Here is a 14916-nt window from a genome sequence, read left to right on the forward strand (position 1 = left end):
TTGTTGCTTTTTGGTTCGTTTTTTCTTGTAGGCTGTTACCTTTGGTTTAAAGGAAATGATGTTGTAGTGTGTGACCTTAATGCTGCAGTTTCCATTTCATTACCATCATTTGCTTATCCTGGAAAATCTCCAGGTTGTAGGAGGTTTGCTGTTCTAGAGTTCTTTCTTCAGCAACTGGGCTGTTGTCGCTCTGTGGCGATCTGTGGTCCTGTTTCTCTGTTCTTCTTGTAGTAGCTCATATCAGAGCTTCATCCTCCCGCCAACGATAATAAGATGCCAGGCATCACTCAGCACACAACACAGCCTATGTTGGGCTAGGTGTAGCTGCTCGGCGCAGTTAGAGCGCAGATAAAGTTCTCCGGACCCATCAGGCTGTGAATGTAACCTAAGGGCTTAAGATGAAATGAAGAGCTTACCTCCTTCCTGAGTGGCTCCAGTCTGCTTTGTGCAGACCCGATAGCTGGCAGTACTCTGGAGTATGTATGTATAAATCAGATTATGTTGGAAGTAACCTGCAATATAGTGGCAGGCAGCCCCCTGCCATAGAGTAGGGTTTCTCATAGTATTTTATTTCCTGACACATTAATGGAGATTGTCTTTTAACAGGCAGAAGAACAACACTGACCATACATTTTTCTGGGTTTGTCTTTAAAATGATGTACACATTCGGAATGGCATTTCGTTCTGCTGGAATAATAACACAAGTTATCTTGCACTCTATTTTGTTGCATGGATTTTTGGCTGCAATGCATTCCATGTTTTATTCAAACGTGCTTTCTACAGGGCACATACATGATTTGCTGCTGTAAAGAAATAATGCTCCTGTGTACTGTGGCAGACTCAGAAATATTGAAAAACTTGATTTCTCTTTCAGCACTTCCTAGTAAAACCTTTCAATTTTTGAGTTAATCATTTGGCAGAAACATAACTTTGTACCATTAAAATAGTTTTGATGGAGAGCATTCATGTGGGGTTAGGACTGGCTCGACCAGAGTGCTTGCTGACTTCGAGGAGTATGGAGTTGACCACCTTGCCTGTCCCGGTGTGGAATCAAGCCAGCGATGCTTTGCTGCAGGCTCATTTGCCCTGATAGCTGGTCAACAGTTTGAGGAGGAGGAGGTGAAGAGCTGGCTAAGTGTGCCATGAGGCTGACATTTCTGTACATCCCTGAGAAGTGAGCTTTGAGTCGATGTAGTGTTTCTCTTATACCACGTGCAATTCATTCTCTCCAAAGCCTCAAGAATTCCTGGGTGTGAAGGGCGGCTGATTCTGATTGGGTGCTTGATAGTTTTCCAGAAACTCATGTTCTTGATTGTTCATGTTTGTCAGTAGTTAATTAAACACGCCCAGGCGTTTTATCTCTTCAGTTGGCACAAGCTGCAATAAAAGTTTCTTTGTCGCTGCAAAAAAATATGAATGGCCGACAGCCTCTATAGATCAAATAATGGAAGGGCTGGAGAACTGTCATTCATCTCACTGCTAAGCAGAGCAGTGTCATGCTTCATCCTCACTCAGGCCTCTGATTTTCACCAACATCGCTTAGAACAGTGGGACTTTAGAGACCATCCTTTTAATGAGAAAAACAAAACTACAAGTTCCATAAGCAATAGTGGCGGAAGGTGTCGCACATGACCTGGGGCAACATCTGATTCAGCACATCCAGTTCCATTTTTTAAGTATTTGAGACAATATTGATTTATAACCTTTGTTTTTTATGGTCATGAGTCACCTGAATACTAAAAACGTGTCTTTTATTTTCAGTATCAATTAAGTAATGGTCACCAGCTTGGAAGCTCTGTTAAATCTTCAGTATTTGTCATTGATCTCCATGTGTGGCTGGTTTGGTTCTGCCCCTGCATCGTTCCCGATAACTCGCACAGGTAAGGAGCTTGTAGCAGCAACATGATAACCCCATTGTCGTCAGTAAGAAGTGGGCTCTGAGGCAGGTATCCGATAATTTTTGTGAAACAAGCAAGCGCCAATATCTGCTATGTACATTTGTTGAAATAAAACACAATCAAATCACAGTATACTGTTCCGGAGGTTCAGTCCCAGAGTCATTATCTGTAACTGAACGCAGACACCCTAGGAAGCATGTGCTTTTAAGACAAGTTGCGTTCACTCACCTGCAGGTGACATGCTTCATCATTGGGCTATACTCCTCACCAGGCCGGCGCTACAATGCCTTGCGGGCACCACAAGAGGGCATTTTGTCGGACATCTTTTATAAAGTATGCCGGATGAGCATAGTAGGACAGAGGATGTTGTGTCATAAGATGTGAGATTGGTGAAAGTCTGAATATAAGATCAGCTATCGACCAGTTGCCGCAATATAGTTAATGTGATCATACTAGTCCATGTTAAGATTAAAAATAGTGGCAGAGAAATTGAGGAACTAATGGCACCTATCACTGTGTGAATGTGTCGATCACCTATGGACCTGCTGGTAAGCTGGAGTCTATACTTCAGGTCAACATTTTTCATGCCTTGTGGAGCAATCTGTTGGCATTTCATCAGGACCAAATATGGGAAAATGGGTAATTGTGACCTAATCTTCTCCACCGCGTGAGGAGCTCTGTAACTCAAAGCCCTGCACTGTGCATAGGTGATTAGGTGCCTATTAACATCTTACTACCACAGGTGAGCACTGTTTAACAGAGTGCACTAGATAAGTAACCCTCCTAAAATTCAGGACAAACTGACTTATCCAATAGCGAGGACAGCGTATCAGAAGGCAACTGGTTTGAAAAGCACATGCTTCCTAGGGCGTTCAGTTAGAGATTATTTCTGTGGGACTGAACCTCTAGTACAGCATACTGTGAGTTGAATTATAAGAAGAATGGGTATACTGGACTGTCATTTTCCTCGTCATCTTTTATGATATGTAAAATAAAACACAACACACCTGGAGGCCAACAAATCTATCGTACATTTAATGCAAAAATAGCAAAAGGCCAAGCAAACAATTGTCTTTGCAATGGACGAGAGCATCCACCCTAAAGCAAGTTGGAGTATATAATGCTAATGCTACACAAAGTATTTTTATACACTTTTCTCCTAATACAAGTCAATGAAACATGAACACGTGATAGAAACAGTTACTGAAATGAAACTAATGAGTAGGAGGCAGGATCTTCTCTCGAGAGGAATGTGAGGAGTCCGTAAGGTGCAGATAAAAGATACACAGACAAGCTGCAGAATTCACTGTTTCTGAAAATAACACTTCTGTTTGTCAATATTCAATTTACTACAAGATACAGGAAAGTGTGCAGTTGGACATCACTAAATAAAATGGTTCTGGGCCCTAATAGAATCATATAACTTTGCAGGCATATTAAGGCAAACAGACACATCAAATTAATATAAGAATATTGTAATTTGGTAATGTAATATATCAATGCAGGTTGTGGCATTGATGTGTATGATGTGTAAACAATTATCGGTATTGAAGAAACCAGTATATCCAGTTATGTTTTCTCAATTCCTTCTTCCCAGTGGCCACCACTGCTGCTATCCAGCTGTGTTCAGCAGTGCCTCCTGTGACCTGGAATCCTGTATTTAATCAATACCAAAGGTCGTCAATGCTTCTAGCCAACTCCGGTCACTGGTGCCACTCGCACCCCACCACCCTTGGGCCTGTTATTCTTTTAGCCAGCTCCAGCCAGTTGTGGCCCCTTGGGCCTGTATGTAAGCCTACCAGACAGCTCCTGTTAGTACTGGCCCCTGGGACCTGTTATCATTCTAGCCAACTTGAGTCATTAGTAGCACCTTGGGACTAGTGATCATACTAACCAGCTTCAGTCAGTATTGGCTCCCTGAGACCTATTATCCTGGTAAGTAACTCCAGTCAGTAGTGACCCCTGTACCTTAAATCCTGCAAATATTCAAAACCAGAGGTTAACTCTACTGCCAACCAGTTCCAGTCAATATTGACATGTATTGTTACCCTGCTTGTAATGAATAACAGAGGCGAGCGTTGTTGCTAGCCAGCTCCAGTCACCAGTGCCCGTCACATATTATCCTCAATAGGATCAATGCCCAAGGCCTGTGCAGCTGCTAACCTGCCCTAGTCAGTAGTGACATCCGAGACCTGTTATTTTGCATATAATCAGCAAGGCTTCGGCCCTAATAACACTCACCCAACATCCTGATGGTATATTAGCAATGTAATTTATTTACATCATACAGTAGTTACCGCACTATATCACACGATCCCAAAAAATAAGAAAATAAAAATTTGCCTAACCGTTCAGCACTCCACCTTGTCAAAAATGACCAAATCACACCAAGCACTATAGCCTGCTACATCACATGGCACACTCAGCCACAACATGACAAGATACCACGGCAGGGATTTGGGACCATTAATCCTCTGTTCGAAGCATGTATGCTGTAGATGCACATGCTTCGCATACACCTGCCATCTTGTGTTGGGTCCGGATGTTTGCAAGTTGTTTCATTATTACTCCTAGATTTATATTCCGGCATAAAAATTACCTGCACCACTTAACAAATCTCTATTCGTTTCATCACCTCTGATACTCTCCCTCTTTGCTCTATTTGTTTCCAATTGTGATGGCTTATTTTCCACCTGTTTATTACTTTCCTCCACTTGCAGCATTTCAAAGGACTGAATTTTCCCATTCTCTATCATTTTTAGGGCGAGATAGAGTTGCACATCCTGGGAATCTGAGACAGGGTTCGGACACGCGCCGATTGCATCACGTGGGCGCGCACGGCCGGCACATATCCTATCTCAGATTCCCAGGAAGTCAGCCATGCCGCCATGCAGTCACGCGCACACACATACAAACAGCCACACTCACACACACACACACACACACACACACACACACACACACATACACACACGCAGGCAGGCACGCATGCAGGCACACACGCACACACACACACTGCATACACACACACTCCCCCCCCCTTACCTCACCGGGCTCTTTTATTGCTGGAATCCCTGTTTTCTTGTGGGATCCTTCTACCCGGCTCCCAATGGATGGATGGGCGGGCGGGCGGGCGGGGGCGATGCGGCCAGGGGCTCCAGTGCTGCTACGGCGGGCGGGGGCGACGCGGCCAGGGGCTCCAGTGCCGTCCATCGCCTCTTGTACGCCATCAGCAAGCGGAGCCGGAGAAGCGGCCAAGAACACCCTGCGCGGAAGTGCGTGCGCCCGCCTGACGTCACTTAGAGGCTGAACCTTACGGTAGGCAGGCGCGGGCCGCAGGGTCCCTCTGACCAGATTCAGATCATCTTTCACCGCCGCTCCTGTCCAAAGAATCGGATCGCATCGCGCGCCTTAGTTACATTGTGTGCACTAGTGTACCTTCTGTGTCTAAGCACATGACCGTGTTCGATAAAAAGAAAAATATAGTTCTTCATGTAATGTAAATATGGGCGCAACAGCAGCCACGATAAGAAAGTTCTATACATTACGGACATTAATACTGGTCTGCTGTCAGAGTAGCAGCGTGCGTCATTTTTTTACTTTTATGATAAACAACACAGTGTTTTTAAAAAAAAGTTTCTAGTAGTACCATATCCGAGTAATTAATGCCATGCTAATACTTTCATTTCTTTAACAAGCAAGCATGGGCACTTTAGAGATTCACATTCCTGGCGTCTGAGTACAGCACTGAAGCGTGTACGTTGAAAGTAGTTTCGTATGATGAGTTTTCCGCATACTTCATGGGCACGAAACCTTCTGTTTGTAAAATGACCTAATGATGTCAACATTTTGCAAGACTACTTTAATCCATGCGAGTGAATCATCGACTTCGTCATGGGGTAGACGGGGTTTGCGGATGTTTCTATTGAATTTATCTAAATACATTAGTAGGAGAGAGAGTTAATATATGCTGTTACGGTACGTTCACAACTGAAGGAGTGTGATGGTTAGTAGCTGTGTTACTGTAGTTGGCAGCACTGACAGTGGCAATGACCAATGCAGGCGGAAGTGAGCAGGGTCAAGAAAGCTGCATTCATATAGAAATACGTTGTAAGTGCTATGTGGCTGTCTTCATTCTCTCGTGTACCCCCCTTTACTTCTCTCCTTTGCTCGTGTCCCTAGATCCTTATTCTCACTCTCCAGTTCTCTTTTTGCCTACCTCTCACTATTCCTCTTTCTCTCTCTTCCCTTTCTCCCCGTCTCCTTTCTTTTGTTGTTCTCACTTCCTTGCATTGCTTTCTTCCCCGCTCTCCAAGCTTCTTTTGCAGTCCTTCTTTCTGCTGCTTCATGCCTCTTTCTGCATTGATGTCAAGTGCTCCCTGACAGGTGAGACACATGCAGACAGTCCTGTTTTCTTTAACCCAATAGAACATGTTTTTAAAGGCCTATTCCTGCAACGGAAAATACAAAACTTCAAAGTGCTAGAATGAGTCTGAAGGTGTCACATAGCACTCCTTTGTTTTGTGAGCTATTATACAATTTACAAGCATACCTAATATAGATGTTAGTTGTATTTATATAGCGCTTTCAGTGGATATATGGCACTAGGCAGGTCTATTGTATGCCCCTCTCTTGTTGAGATAATGCTCGAGTTTACTTTGACTTATATTGGAGCATGTCTTTCTGAAAGAATGTGCACACTATTGCAGTGCCAGAATAAAACGTATCAATTATGGAGCTTTACCGCTCACATCTTCTGTACTCCTACCTTCCCCCTCCAAGAGAGCATCCCTTCAGATACAACCCCGTCGCGTATTGTGAGTGCCTATCTTGTTCTTTGACCTAGATTTTTTTTAAAGGCGTTGACCATCTGCCAAAGAGCCTTCTTTTCATGTCAACACTGAGTCCGTCTGCCCTTCTCGCTTTATTGGAAGTAATCCTTCCTGTTCCTCTGATTATTTTATTGTATCTAACGATGGAATCCTACCATTCGTCGTTTTTTTATGGGAGGAAAGGGTACTCTATTTTCACCCAGCAGCATTACCCCACAAATTGGAGTTTGGATTTTTTATCTCGGATTGAAAAACGGAAAAAACGATTTACATGTAGTGTCTACTTTTTTAGGTTTCGGTGAGCCAACGCACACACACAACCAAACACACACACTACACCCCCACACACACACAACACACACACACAACCCTACACACACACCACACACCCCCACACAAACAACACCCCCACACACACAACCCCACAACCACACACACAACTCCAAACACAACACACACAACTCAAACACAACACACACAACCACACACACACAACAACACACACACAACAACACACACACAACCCCACACACAGAACACCACACACACAATCCCACACACACACACAACAACACACAACAACAACAACACACACAACCACACACAACCATCTATCTATCTATCTGTCTATCTATCTATCTATCTATCTATCTATCTATCTATCTATCTATCTATCTATCTATCTATCTATCTATCTATCTATCTATCTATCGCCCTCACTCTATCTATCTAGCTATCTATCTATCGCCATCACTCTATCTATCTATCTATCTATCTATCTATCTATCTATCTATCTATCTATCTATCTATCTATCTATCTATCTATCTATCGCCCTCACTCTATCTATTTAGCTATCGCCCTCACTCTATCTGTCTATCGCACTCACTCTATCCATCTATCGCATCACCACAGCATCACTCAGCATCACCACAGAATGACTCAGGGGCACCACAGAATCACTATGCGCTACCACAGCATTACTGAACACCACAGCATCACTCGTCCCCACCTCAACATCACTCAGCGCCACCACACCATCAATCTGTGCAACCATTCAACAACAACTGGTTCAAATAAGTTCGCTCAATGTTTCAAGCTTTATTACAAATGTCACAAAAAGATGTTAATATTTCACTTCTGTTCCTGGATTTTCGTCACAATAAAATACATTGAGCATAATGTTCACAAAAGTTATTTACAAAAGTTAAAGCTATTGCCATTATACATTACAATAACTTATATTTAAGTATTCATTATTTAAAAAAATTAAAAGCCATTGTTATTTGTAATATCAATACATGTAAGGTACGTAAATACAACACATATTGCATTACAAATGCTATAGTTGTCACATTTGCGAAACTTACAACTATTGGCATTGTAAATAACAAAGCTATTAATTTTGCTATTTTCAAAACCAACACGTAAATAAAATATTTGTCATTTACAATACCAATAGCTCAAACTTTCCTAATGCGAGACCTATTGCATTGCAAATGCTTGTTATACTATCAGCTTGATTGTTTAGGCATGTATTTTTCATATCTGCTTGTTCCTCTGATAGATCCTTATTAGATAGAGGGTAAAAGGCTTTTGTTGGAGACATATGTTTACCTTCACCTTCACAATATGATATTTGGTCATGGTTATTTCCAGTGTTCAATCTCACTATATCTGATGCATTTGTATTTTTTATACTTTTAGAAGCTTTATTTCTTGCTTTCCGTTGTTTTTTCCTCTGTCTTTTTGATAGTTAAACTTCCGGAGCTGCGTCTGTCATTGTTGATTGTGTCGAGCATAGGTTTATCACTTCTTGATCTTTTGTTTTATCATCTATTTTTTCTTTAACAACAACAGTATTGTCTTTACATTTTATTGTATCTTTAGAGGGGCAGTCGGTCTTGATGGGTTGAATTCCCACATTAGGAAAATTCACTTTTACATTGTCAATTATTGTTTTTTAAATATCGGGAATGGTAGCTAGTTTGTTAATTAGTGGGGCACAACTACACTCTGCATACGTAGATATTGGCTGAGATTGTGCCCTTACTATTAGATTATTTTGCATTGTTATCTTCTGCTCAATTCCGGTAACAGAGGTTGCCATAGAGCTCAAGATCTATTTGGACCTCCTTTTTGTTGGACTGATGTGTTAAAGCTTCCAGAGTTAATTGCGAGGTGTTGAAGAATAAATCCCAAATTGCTCCCGCGTTCCCACTTCCTGGTACCTGAGTACATGGGCTCTGGTGTAGCCCATTTATGAATGATAGGTCCTTATACTCCTCTTTTTGTGGTCCTTGAAAATCATGTCCTTCGTCACAAGAATAAATGAATTGTGGACTACTATTCAAAACGTCTTTTTGATACGGAGTACTCCAGCGCTGCAGAGTTTCTGGGTTGCTCTTGTATTCGTCCTTATTAATTTGAGATCCGTTATTTTGATTACATTTCGGCTGGTCCTGTTTTTAACTGAATTTATTTTAGACAGAGTAAGATCCGATTGCAGTGGGGTATTGGCTTCCCTTATGATTTTCACCCCACCATTTAGTTCATTTGGAGCTTCTTGCTCTCGTTGATTTATTTGGCCCAAATTAGATGGTTCCCCTATCCCGTTAGCTTTTCTGATTTTTACTTGCACTTCTATTGCCATTGGCTGCCTAAGTTGGTAGTAATTGCTGAGTATCTCCCATTGTTAGATTTGTGCATTTTGAGTCCTCTTGTTGTGAACGACCAGTAAGTGGAATAGTTAACATCTCTAGGTCGTTATTTGACCCCAATGGTTGACTTGGTCCATAGTTGAATTTGACATTAGTTCGACTTCAGCTTCAGACTCAGGGTGGCCTGGTTCACTTACTCCTTGCTTAGGGGATATAATATTTGTTCTACTCAGTGGTTTAATTGGAGTTTGAAGATCACATGGGTTAGTTAGCAATGTTAGCATAGCACCAGTTGGCATAAAATCAAACTTTGACAGCGACTTTCCCAGTATCCCAAATGTATGGACCTTAGATGATTTAAAGGACTATATGTCAACTGCCTGTTTTATTTTAAACGTATCTAATATTGGTGTTTGTTGTATTTTTCTTTTCTTTTTGATAGGTGGGAAAGGTGGCCGCTCCTTTCCTGAGCTCATAATACACCCTCTAAGGTGAAGAAGTCTTGCTTCTTTCAGAGAATCAAACCAAATGGTGCTTTGATTGGACAAAAACACCTCCAAACACCTCCAAGGGAAAACACCCCCAAAGCACACCTCAGTACAGAATCCACCGGTACAGCTGGTTACTTAATTATTTAATTAATTAACCGATTCATTAATATTCGTGCACCGGGTAGGGCTGTAGTCTAGGCATGCAGAGTAATTCAGGGGTCGAGGGGTGCTTCAAGAGGGTCAAAGTCTATTGTCACTTTCCCCTTTGCATAATTTCTCAGATTTTGTATTACAGACTTATTACAGACTCCAATGGCTCAGCGACTTACAGACCGATCAACCTTAGCTACTCGCCACACGCCACACACCTCTTGCCACTTGTCACTCACCGCTCACTGTTCATTGCTTGTTCGTTGCTATTCATCACTGTCAAGAGTACAAGGGAGTATGCTGGCAATCGTTCAGGAGCAAGAGCGGATTCCAGAGCCAGTCCCACTACAGACGGCAGATGTAGGCACTTCCCTCCACTCCTCGGCTCAGCTCTGTCTGCTCTGCTCAATGCTTAGTAAATACGTAACATCAGGCGGCAGGCCAAGGCTCCTCTGTGCTCCTCTGTTCTCCTCTATGCCCTGCTACAGCCGCCACACCAGCAGCACCGCAGGTCAAGGCTCCTTTGGCCTTAGCACTGCGGGGCCGGCCGCGGCCGTTCCTGCCCCCACAGCAGGTCCATAGAACTTAAAGCGCCCGTATAACAGGACGCGAATGAAGCAGGAGAAACCTTCGGGAGCGGGAGCCGGTCACAAAACAAACCCGGGCAGTCGTCCCAGGCTCCGCTTGCTAGTCAACTCCCCCTTGGCTCGGCCCCTCAGCTCTACTTGGTACGCTCTGCACTCAATGCCGAATCGCAGGCCGTCAACGACTGTGAACACCAACAGAGGGAAGAATTGCGTGTTTCCCCCAGTTAGTAAAAAAAACACAGCATAAGTCTTGGCTGCTTCTTATGCATCCAGAGTCTTGTGCGTCTTTTCAGTCTAATTTTTCTGTCTGGAAAAAAATGGTGTCCTGGTTTTCTGCACCCAGTAAATCCAGGTGCAGAAAAACCTAACAACTGATAATCAAGTGGAATAAAATGAACACATGAAAGTACGCCTTAATTTCATTGCCCTTGATTCATACTCTGGACCATAGTTGAGGGATTGGTCTAGGCATAGTCCTCGCAGCACATAATACAAGTAGGTGGTAACTCAGGACAGGGGAAAACTCCTGTTGTCCGTGGGGGAGTCATTCCCATCCCAGAAATCTGCATTACAAATTAATTCATAGTATATATTTTTATAATATCTTTTTGGTGCCAGTCCATATGACTTTCATATCTGCCTTTGAGATTCGATGTTGCAACTCCATAAGGTACATGTATCCTTTGTGAGCTTAATAAAATGTTGAAAATTCTACAAATCCTCACTCCTACATCCAAGTACTCTCATTCTACCATTCTACACTCTACTCTGTCTGAAAAACAGCTCAACATTTTCCAAATTCTGCATTAATTTGGCTTGTGAATTATATTTTTGGAAATGTACATGTATTAACTATTTAATTTTAATACTATAGGGGATTGAAATTACGTACGAAGAAAGCAATATTTAGCACTAAGCAACTGAATGTCAGTGCTATAAGAAGGATTATTTTGAAAAACTGAAGAACATCCAGCATTCTACGTTTAAACAATTTCCAAAAATCTAAGTGTGGCGAGGAAAGTACTATACCTGTAAGTGAAGTCTCTAATTTTGCATTTTATTAAACCAGAGCAAAACCATATCTGTGCACACAGCATCAGAAATAATGTAGAAAGACCACTTCAACATCCTCATCTGAAATATTATCAGAAAGACAAATTGCCTCAGCATGACAGAATAACGTTCATCTAAAGCACCCTGTAATTCCAGAGAGGAAGCACACACTGCATAAAAGAAAGTTATAACAAAAGGTATCTTCTGCATACCATAAAAAAAAAGACGATGAATGAAGACTCTGAAGCTGACACGTTAACAAGCTAAAGATTGGAAAATCACCTTTGTTGTTACGCAGGTTTGAGACTATCTGCCTCTGGATAGAACACCAAGACCCACTCTGCTCACTCTTGGGAACACCTTAAAAATTCACCACTTTATTGTGTTCATGACCAGCTCAGATTGTTTTCTTTTTATTGTGTACTGTTCTGTAATTCTATGTAAATCGCCTCAACATTATCTGCTGTGCATGAGTGATATGTAAAACTGTTAAATATAAAAATAGATTAAAGGAGCACCGTTGCGCCATAGGTAATGTAAATAAATCCTCGTCTTCAGAACTACAAACCTTAACCTTACACCAAACAACGAAAGGGTAAAAGGAACTGATGTTCTGCGACTGGTGAGACACAATAGTACTGTGCACGTTCTAACGCCCTCAGTTACTGCCTTTACGTCAGTGCAAAAAGGTACTTATCAGTTCAATCATTAAATATCAGACCAACACCTTATTACTCCATTGCTAAGAACCTATACAAATAGATTGGAGAAAAACTTCAGTCACAAAATAATTTGCTGCCGGAGAGGCTATAACCTAAAGACTATTATCTGCTAGAACAATTTCAACAGGTGTTACAGGGCTGCTTCCAGACATATTTTGCTCAATTCAAGTGTTAAGAAGATTACACACAATTTATTTTAGAGATAAATGCTGAACATTATCTAAACAAGCCCAACTCTAAAGTCAGGTTCACTTTTACCATGGTATATAAGCAAGAGAAAACTAAATGTAGAGATAATAACTCTATGAATACACCTTATAAAAACACGGACAGAGAGCAAATTCAGTCTTGAAACCTGTCTCAATCGAGGCAAAATAACCGAATTTGGGGAAAAAAGTTACTTGTGCCAAAAAAGATACAGCCATGAATCGTATCTCACAGAATTTGACAGAATGCATACTGGGGGAAACTACTCTCAGTGCAATGTATGCCAAAAAAGTTTCAAGCGTAAATCTTATCTCACTGAGCATATGAGAATCCACACTGGGGGAAACCACTCTCCGTGCAAAGTATGCAAAAAAAGTTTCAGGCGTAAATCTTATCTCACTGAGCATATGAGAATCCACACTGGAGAAAAACCTTATCAGTGCTCTGAATGCCAGAAAAGGTTTAGTATCAAACCGAGTCTTTATCGACATGCATTAACCCACTCTGTGGAAAAACCTTATCAGTGTTCTGAATGCCAGAAATGTTTCAGTGACAAAAGAAGACTTACTATACATACAAGGATCCACACTGGGGAAAAACCTTATCAGTGCTCTGAATGCCAGAAATCTTTCATTTACAAAAACAATCTCACTCAGCATAGAAGAACCCACACTGGGGATAAACCTTACCAGTGCTCTGAATGCCAGAAATGTTTCAGTCAAAAATCCAGTCTCACTGAGCATAGAAGAACCCACACTGGGGATAAACCTTTTCAGTGCTCTGAATGCCAGAAATGTTTTAGTTGCAAAGGCAAACTCACTGTACATACAAGAATCCACACTGGGGAAAAACCTTATCAGTGCTCTGAATGCCAGGAAAGGTTTTGTAACAAAGAAAGTCTTTCTCGACATGCATTAACCCACATTGGGGAAAAACCTTATCAGTGCTCTGAATGCCAGAAATGTTTCAGAGACAAACAAAGTCTATCTCGACATGCAATAATCCACACTGGGGAAAAACCTTATCAGTGCACTGAATGCCACAAATGTTTCAGTGAAAAAATCTGTCTCACTCGGCATATAAGAACCCACACTGGGGAAAAACCTTATCAGTGCTCTGAATGCCAGAAATGTTTCAGTCATAAAAACAGTCTCAATCATCATATAAGAACCCACTCTGGGGAAAAACCGTATAAGTGCTCTGAATGCCAGATATGTTTCATTCATAAAACAAGTCTCACTCAGCATATAAGAACCCACACTGGGGAAAAACCTTATCAGTGCTCTGAATGCCAGAAATCATTCATTTACAAAAAGAGTCTCACTCCTCATATAAGAACCCACACTGGGGAAAAACCTTATCAGTGCTGTGAATGCCAGGAAAGGTTTTGCAACAAAGAAAGTCTTTCTCGACATGCAATAACTCACACTGGGGGAAAACCTTATCAGTGCTCTGAATGCCAGAAATGTTTCAGAGACAAACAAAGTCTTTCTCGACATGCATTAGCCCACACTTGGCTTAAACTTTATCAGTGCACTGAATGCGATAAATGTTTCAGTGAAAAAAACTATCTCACTAAGCATATAAGAACCCACACTGGGGAAAAACCTTATAAGTGCTCTGAATGCCACAAATGTTTCAGTCAAAAAACCAGTCTCAATCATCATATAAGAACCCACACTGGGGAAAAACCTTATAAGTGCTCTGAATGCCAGATATGTTTCATTAAAAAAACAAGTCTCACTCAGCATATAAGAACCCACACTGGGGAAAAACCTTATCAGTGCTCTGAATGCCAGAAATCTTTTGTTTCCAAAAAGAGTCTCACTCATCATATAAGAACCCACACTGGGGAAAAACCTTATCAGTGCTCTGAATGCCAAAAATATTTCCGTGCAAAAAGCAGTCTCACTAAGCATATAAGAATCCACACTGGGGAAAAACCTTATCAGTGCTCCGAATGCCAAAAATGTTTCAGCTATAAATCTCATCTCACTGAACATGTGAGAATCCACACTGGGGAAAAAAATGTATCAGTGCTTTAAATGTCAGAAAAGATTCAGAGGTGGAGATGGTTAGAAGCGCCATAAGAAAACACACCATCAAAATAATTCAGTTCTCCGAATGCCAGAAAAGCATCAATTTTAAACTCAATCTCACTCTACATGAGCAGACGCACACAGGGGAAAAACATTACCAACGCTGTGAATGCCCAAAATTCCTATTTGATAGGCACAGCCTCACTAACCATAAGCGACTCATATTGATGAAAACCTTATGAGTGCTCAGAATGCCAGAAAAGCTGCAGAGAAAAACG

The 14916-nt window shown here is 41.6% G+C and overlaps 1 protein-coding gene across 1 annotated transcript; it reads left to right on the plus strand.

The window, feature by feature from the left end:
- The first annotated feature begins 2434 nt into the window (after window positions 1-2434).
- LOC144807935 (uncharacterized) lies at window positions 2435-14644 on the plus strand. Its single transcript, XM_078673532.1, has 2 exons — window positions 2435-2446; window positions 13559-14644. The coding sequence occupies exons 1-2, from the start codon at window positions 2435-2437 to the stop codon at window positions 14642-14644; spliced, it is 1098 nt and encodes a 365-aa protein (XP_078529658.1).
- The last annotated feature ends 272 nt before the right edge of the window (window positions 14645-14916 follow it).

Source organism: Lissotriton helveticus, chromosome 1_2 (assembly GCF_964261635.1).
Source record: "Lissotriton helveticus chromosome 1_2, aLisHel1.1, whole genome shotgun sequence".
NCBI classification, from domain to species: Eukaryota; Metazoa; Chordata; class Amphibia; order Caudata; family Salamandridae; genus Lissotriton; species Lissotriton helveticus.